This window comes from Mesitornis unicolor, unplaced genomic scaffold (genome assembly GCF_000695765.1).
Source record: "Mesitornis unicolor isolate BGI_N332 unplaced genomic scaffold, ASM69576v1 scaffold24846, whole genome shotgun sequence".
In the NCBI taxonomy this organism is placed as follows: Eukaryota; Metazoa; Chordata; class Aves; order Mesitornithiformes; family Mesitornithidae; genus Mesitornis; species Mesitornis unicolor.
This window is the reverse complement of record NW_010193362.1, coordinates 2,024-9,744: the sequence shown is the minus strand read 5'-3', so window position 1 is coordinate 9,744 and position 7,721 is coordinate 2,024. Positions and strand designations below refer to the sequence as shown.

Here is a 7,721-nt window from a genome sequence, read left to right as displayed (position 1 = left end):
GTCTGAAAGATGCCACAGTGTCTCCCCACTCCAGGGAATTCCAGACTAGAAAAGGAGCATCTGGGAGGACTCAGCAGAGATGTAAAGACATCTTCTACCCCCTCGCTGAGTGTTATGAACCTTGTTTTTGGGTCAGCGGCGTGGCCTTGGGTCTGCTGTCTATATACAGTTTTGTCCCCTTCTCAACCCTGGCATGATGTTTCTTTTCTGTCCCTGAGTTGCAGTCTGGCTGGTTTCTTGCTGACAGCAACACTAATGTATAATTCTGCACGTGAGATTATCAGTGGGCTGGGGGTGATCTGCAGGCAGAGCTGAGCAGAGCGATGGATGAAGGATCTAGATAGTCCTGATGGCACTTTGTCTGAATAGCTGTTGTCCTCCTGCATGACCTTTCAGCCTAGGGCTGTCCTCGCTATCCTGGCTGCCTTTCTCCCAGGTAGCAAAATCTTTAGACTTTGAAAGGTAAGTCTGAAAGCAGAGTTAGGTTTGCAGCAGATGAATTTTCATCTCGTTGCCTGTCTCAGGAAGGCAGCATGTTGCACAGTCCGTGTGTCCTGAGCTGGGCAAGACTGATAACATCAGCCTGTGGCAAGGGCACAGCTCTCATCTGGTGACAGCCGCCCCAGTGACTGCTGTGCTCTCGCCCTTTCAGACTCCCTGTATGTCTCCGAGTACTTCTCTCAGAGTGCACAGAAGCTGTCCTTCTACAGCTGGTATGGGAACGCAAAACTCTTCCACTTCCGTGTGCCAGAAGACACCGTGCTGCTTCGTTGGCTTCTGCAAGCGTCCCGAGGGAAAGGACCTGAGTGCACCAACATGGAGATCACAGTGTATGTATGTCCCTGTGCCACTCCCTGCCCACGTGGGCCTCCTGTCCTTCTCTTGTCCTTCTTGCTCGTGGCTGTGGTTGGTTGGTTGTAGGAGGTTGGGCATCTGTTCCCCAGTCGCAGCAGCCATAGTTTCTTAATGTGCTAGGCACTGAATCTGTGTTTAAACCTGTAGGAGCGTTTTGTGTTCACGTCAGCAGTGGATCTGGGGCTGTTTATTAGCCATGATGTCTAAGAGACACTATAGAAACACTGGAGTGAGCCTCACAGTGAGGCTGGTGTTGCTGCTTATAAGCAAAGGTGTGCCTGGACATTTCTGTGACTGGCAGGATCCTGTGCACCAAAGGATGTGGCAGGACTACAAGGGGCTTGAAAGGACCCAAACTGATTGGAGACAGACAAATTCCCTGGTACAGAGGAATTGACGAGACTGGAGACACTTTTTGTGAGGATTGCAGGCTGTGTGTGGAGCAGAGAGAGGAGAGGAATTTCAAGTCCTGCAGCTCAAGAGCATGAGAAGATTGCAAGCTCAATGCTAGTGAAAGAAATGTAGCTTAAAGCAGTTCTTGAGTTGTTGGGGAATGCGAGGTCAAAAACTTGCAGATGGGGCAAGACTTTGAGCTGTATCTTGGAAAGGTCCCAAGCTTTCTGGGCAGGTTGTGCCCTTAGAGACACCTGGGTCTCTGGCACCCACTCTTTGGCTTGTGCTGCTGTGGTGTGTCCTGGACAGAGACCAGCACTCTTGGTTGCTCCAGAGCAGCCTGGAACAGATGATCTTCCTGCTTTCTGCTTCCCAGAAAGGTTTCCGATAGTCTGGGGATGTGAAGGATGAGGCAGCAGCTAAAAGTGATACCCTAAGAAATGAAGACCAGCCCAGCTAAGCTCAAACAGGTTAATAGCACATCACCAGTTCACGTTTGCTTGCTGGACCTGTTGCAGCTGTTGTTCTGTTGCAGTGCAGTCTGAAAGCAGGCAAATTAAATGCCAAATTGGCTGCCCAAATAAATATCCCAGATATTACTTAGCTGCCTGCTTCTCTGCTACTTTGAATGTTGGGTTCCTTATCTGGAAAGCAGAAGTGCTGGTGTACTGAAGTCAGGCATGTGAACCTTCCTTGGTGAGCAACTTTTTAGTCTGTGTGTCCGCCCTCCTAAAAGAGGAAATAGGGAAGATGCAGATCTTAGCTGTAGAATTAAAGCTCTTTGTTGCCAATTTAGCCTATATGGGGAATTTGCTGATGCTTATAAAAAAGGAGTAGTCTTGTGGCTGCGACTTAACCTTAGTAAGTGTTGTAGAAATTTGCTTTCAGGCTCGATGGAACCGTGCAAATCCTTATCTTAATAAGCAGCCAAGTTAAACCAATCTCTAAATAAATCCCGGATAAGCTAATAGCAGCCAGTCCTCACCAGATGAAAATGATGGCTGTTGTGGTCCACTTGAAAATGTGGGCGCTTTCCAACCTGTTCCCTCTCCAACCTCAGGCTGAGCTGGGTGTCCACTGACAAGATTGAATCCCAGTTTACCTTGCCAGTGTCTTTACATCCCTCGATTTATTTGCATTCTGATTTCTCTCACAGGCACTTTCGCTATGGAGCCCCTCCTGTAATTAATCCACTGGGCACTCGTTTTCCTGCAAATGCGACCGTCCGTCCATCCTATAGCATAAGCATTGCTCTGAGCAGCACTGTGCAGAACACCACCTTTGTGAACATCACCACCCCTGCTGCTGGAGACTGGTTCATTGCTGCCCATCTCCCTGAGGCTGCTGGCAGGATTGAAGTGAAGGTGAGGGTCCTGCTGGGGTTCTCGGCCATTGTTCACTCTTACCCTGTGTGTCTCCCATAGCTGACCCCTCTGCTCTCCCCTCCTGCAGGGTTTCTCCGCTCCATGCCCCTATATGTTCCAGGCAGATATGTTTGTGCTCAGACTCACTGATATGCCTGTTCTGGAGCCTGGTGTTGCTATGCCACAAACCGTCGTCTCGCCTGCTAAGCCACTGCATGTCAAGTGAGTGGGAGCCACAGCTGGAAAGACTGGGGGCCATGAGGGGATGGTACTCTTTTGGGGAGGCTGTTGTTCCCATGTGGGGCTGGACCCAGGGGCGGGTCTCCAAGTCTGTTTGCCAAGCTCACTGCAACAGTGGTAAGGTTTGCATGGGGAGCACACGAGCACCCTTCTCTGACTCTTCCCAGGTGGTCTTAGAGGTTCAGCTGCAGGAATTTTAGTTCTTTGAGACATGTCCCTTGGGAGGATTTTCACAACACCAACCAGGGCAGTCTGGCTCTTGCTGCTAAGCTCCAGGGACTGCGGTGGGTCGTGTGTGGCTTGTGTGGAGACTACAAGCTCTGCAAGCTGCTGGTCCTTCCTCCTGCAGGGTTTTCATCCCCAAGCACACCGCCAGGATGCAGTTTGAGCTGCGAAGCTGCATGACAAGCGAGCAGAAAGCGTGCAGCGTGCGGGTAGTGCTGGGCTCTATCACATTGCCCCAGTCCTTCCAGAGGATCATCACCTGCACAGGGAATGTAAACTGCAGCCTGGCCCTGGATTCACCCCCCTGGGAGAAGTGGCTGCAGATTGTGGTGGAGAGTCTCGGCGCCACCAATGCCAGTGTGTCAGTGGAGACGCTGGCTTCTTTCACAGGTGGGCTTCCACTTTCTCTCACCCTGTGGGAAGGACCAGAGAGAACTTTGTCTGCTGTGACTCTCTTGGGCCTTGGGGTGGCTGTAGTGGCCTGTGTCCCCCAGCATGCTGGTTGCCTGGGCATAACCTTGAGGGCTGAGACACAGTCATTGCTTCGGAGTCAAAAGTGAAGGCTCCAGTGTTCACCCAAGGGGTGATACTTCCTGGAGCTGCCTGTTTTGGAAAAGTTCAGAGACTCTGAAGCAATCATAGTTTTTCAAAGGCTGTTTAGGAAACAGTGGCTGGCTTAAAAGCTGGTGGGGAGAATAGTTTTGGGTAGATACACCAGACCATAATGATAAGTTGACTATTGACTGTCTGTAGCCTGCTCATGGCCAAGAGGTTTGCCTGGGCTAATATTTTGGGTTGTAGTGAGGCGATGTCACCATTTCAGGTGACACCTTGTGACTCAAAAGGTCACAGGTCCTTGTGGCTGTGATAGGCACCTTTGCATCCTCTTATTACATGACCATGATCACTGTTTGAGTCTTGGAAGCTCACCAACTAGGTACATTCTTTAAGTGTTTTTTCTGCTGGGGGTTCTGCCATCCCTTCCTCAAAGCAGAGCCTCATCCCATGTGCCTGAGGGCCTGGCACTGGCAGCCACGGAGTTAGAGGGGAGCACTGAAGTTTCTGGGGGCCATGGGCTGGCTCCAGCAGTGGGGCTGTCCAAGTGTCACATTCAGCTCCACCTGCCATGATGTGATGGCTTGTACCTCTCGCTGTTTCGGGTGAGCTTCCCTCTTCTGCTCAGCCTCGTCTGCTTGTGTCTGGGGAACTGGCAGAGACTTTTATGAAGCCTGTGGTTACAGGACAGCTATGTGCTGTGCTCTGCCACTGGCTATAGAGTACTCCCTCGGTACGTTGATGTGTTACAGTGCACTGCATTATACCTTCTTCTGTTCCATCTCCCCTCCCCTGCAGCTCCAAGGTGCTTCCACCATCTGTACCACTACCTGGCTTCAATCCGTGTCCCAGTGCACGGATGTTGGTGCTAGAGTTCCCCCTCCAAAGATGGTGCCTTTCAGGGCTGTAGCCAATTCTGCAGTGCGTGACCCAGCTGAAATACCCCCCAGTTTGTGCTGTCACTGGAAGGTCTGGAGCTGCTGGGCCCTGCCTGGATGAGGTGCTAGTCCTAGCTGTGCTGATTCCTCTCTCTTTTTTTTTTTTTTTGCTTTACAGCTTGCAGACCAGGAAGTACCAGTTCATTCCTTAACTTCAGCAGCCTAAACCAGAGCCAAAGTGGTCCCAGACCTGGCAGTGCAGGAGCAGCAGGGAGCTCTGCTCTGTCTGCTGGAGAGGCGTCACGCAATGCATCCAACCAGAGGAGCTTCTGCCTGCAGAACCAGCCCATCGTCCGTGAGGACCTGGATGTGGTGTCTGTGCGCTACAGGCTCCTGAATGGTCCCAGTGTGCCCGTGAACTCCCTCTCCCCGACCCTCCTCCTCCTCACCCTGAACACTGGCATGGACAGCGGGGGTTCCCTCGTGGTCAGTCTCCTGCTTAACAAGGTGTGGAGGCTGGTTGATGGGATTGTCTCCCCTTTGTGGGCTTTTGTCCCTGCTGTTGGGCTGGTTTGTCAGGGGATGTAGGTACAGGTGGGACTACTTTTTGTTGTCACAAAACACTCTGAGCCTGTTTTAGCTGCTTCCAGCACGTCCCACCTGCCAGCTCCAATTCAAATGCCACAACTTGCTGGCATGTGGTGGCAGTGACGTCGAGGAGACAAAATGGAAAGCAGCTGCAGTGCCGTCTTCTCTACGAGAGCCTGGCACCTTGCCACCAGGAGGGGAGGCTGAGCAGGGAAACCCAGGGATGTTCCTGCCCAAGTCACTGATTCCCAGGCTCCTGCAGTGACAGCCCGAAATCAGCCCCCTGAAATTCTGTGAAACTTCCTGAGGGCTGGAGCAGGATTCAGCCTTGGTGTCCTGCTACCTCTCACTTCTGCCACTCTGTGCTTGTGCTGAGGTGAAGGGTGAGTTGTCCCAGCTTTGGGGCAGTTCTCCCATCTCTGTCCCTGGGAGGCTCTGTTACCTTCATCCAGCACGTAACACAGTGGCAGTGCAGGGTGTGGTGAACATGAGTTTGCCCAGAAAGAGCTGCTGAGTTGATGGGTGACCTTGATTGGCAAGACCTGCTGCTCTTGTACACCATGGGCAGCATAGGAGATGAATTGGGCAGTGGGATGACATTGGGACGCTCTGATGTGGGACATTGCTCTGTTTGTGCAGACGTCCATGAGCCTGGCCAATGCCACCGTGGTTGCGTGTGTGAGTGCTGCTTCACCGGTGCTGTCCCTCAATGCCACGCAGAACTGCAGCACAGGTACGAGAGCCGCTGGCACCCACTGCCACCTCAGGGCTTTGCTTTTGACCTCGTGAGCTGTGAGTCGGGACTTTGTGGGGTGTCCCAGGGAAGCTGGTTTTGGCACAAGCCCTCCTGAGGTCTTCACGCTGGCATGTGCCATGGGGTGCTGGGGTGCAGGTGCCAGTCTGGCACTGGGAGTTAGCCTTCACCAAAGGAAGGCCTGGTTACCACCTGGGGCTCTTCCAGCTTTGTTGGCAAGAGGTTTGGGGATGATCAAGGCATTGCTGTTGTGCAGAGAAGCTGAGCTCTACACTGGAGCACTAGCCAAGCAGACAGGCTGTTCCAGGTGCCCTGTGCTCTCAGCCAGGTACCAAAAGCTGAAATGAAAGAAAAAACAACGGTCTGAGGAGGAAGGGTCATTCCCATCCCCCCTGATGCCTCCTGAGGATGGGAGCAAGGAGCCACAGGAGCATCTGGTTCCTGTGCAACTGGTGTCAGCCTGAGATTGCTGCAGGCCCTTCTCCCCTAGTCCTGGCCCATCACAGCACACTCTTTTCTTTAAGCTTTTTTTCAGGGCTACCCTCTGAGCGTGAGCACGTCCTCTGTGGAAGCGATGCTGATTGTCCTCTACCCACAGACCGATGACTGGTTCCTCTCCCTGCAGCTCATCTGCCCAAAAGGCCAGGGGTGAGTCTGGTGTGTCATCCTGCTGTGGGGCCAGTTCGGAGCACTCTGTTCCTGTGTCCTGCTGCCCTTGAGTACTGTGAGCAAAGCCGAACCCCTGTCCTCAGTGCTGTGCTCTGGGCTCATCTCACCCGGTTGGGGTGAAGCTGTGGCTGCAAGAGGAGGAAGGAGGTGGGTGGCAGTGCTGACTTGTTCTCTTGTGAGCACCCAAGCAGCTTGTCTGGTGCTGAGCTGGCACATTGGTTGGCAGTCTGAGCAGAGAGGGAGCTGACTCTGCTCCTAGCTCTTGGGAGGGATGGAGCAGATCCTGAAACTATGGGGAGCTCATGTGCACCAACATGGCCTGGCCCTTCGGATCAGGGTGCTCCCTGGGCACAAGACTGCCCCGAAGAACCAGGTTACCAACACCACCCACTCTCCTCGTAGTGAATGTAACGCCGCAGAAGCCAAAGTGACCGTCTTCGCATACCTCACCCCCTGCTTCAATGACTGTGGGCCGTATGGTCAGTGCAGCCTCCTGAGAAGACATGGCTACCTCTATGCTGGCTGCAGCTGTAAGGCTGGTGAGTGCATCTTCCTAGGAAGCTTTTTCCATCCTTCCCAAGGGGAGCCCACATTTTTTGGTGGTGGTGCTTAGGGAGGGCAGCCTGGGGTTTGCTGTGGCTGCCAGGAACAGCACCCATGGTGGCCTCTTTGGGAGCATCCTGATTTCCCCGAGGAGTGCTGTGCTCTGGGAAGCACGGAGCACCCCAGAAGAAATGGAGAATGAGACTGAGGACAGCTTTATGCTCTATGGTCACTTCGCTTCTAGCTTGGAAACTCCCTGGGTTTGGAGAGGTGCTTCTGAGCATCCCCAAAGAGATCAGGGTGCAAGCAGGGCTGCCTGAATGTGCGTCAGAGCCTGTGCCTTTCAGGACAGTTTGTTACGAAGGGTCTTGATATAAGATGCATCTCTGTCCATGGTTTGCCATGGTGCTCTGCCTCCTGCCAAGAGCCAGCACATAAGCCAACACTTAGACTCAGAGGTGCCCCTGGAGGAGGAGCATCTGTGTCAGCTACTCATTATCTTAATGGGATGAGCAGACTGGGCAGGAGTCAGCGGTGTAGGGCAAATGATAGCTCTGCCGTGCTTGGGTGGGTCCATGTACCTGCTCTCAGCAGAGGACAAGGCAAAGTGTGGCTTGCTGCTGCCTTGGACCTGAGCAGGGGCGTCCCTGCTGTCTG

The 7,721-nt window shown here is 53.2% G+C and overlaps 1 protein-coding gene across 1 annotated transcript; it reads left to right on the top strand.

Moving 5' to 3' along the window:
* Nucleotides 1–652: 652 nt before the first annotated feature.
* TMEM8A (transmembrane protein 8A) lies at nucleotides 653–7,060 on the top strand (the record flags this gene model as incomplete). The annotated part of the gene is made up of 8 exons (XM_010187432.1): nucleotides 653–830; nucleotides 2,405–2,612; nucleotides 2,701–2,834; nucleotides 3,202–3,467; nucleotides 4,689–5,017; nucleotides 5,738–5,831; nucleotides 6,377–6,500; nucleotides 6,924–7,060. Coding segments are annotated over 8 exons (1,470 nt in total), but the record flags the coding sequence as incomplete, so codon positions are not given.
* Nucleotides 7,061–7,721: the final 661 nt, after the last annotated feature.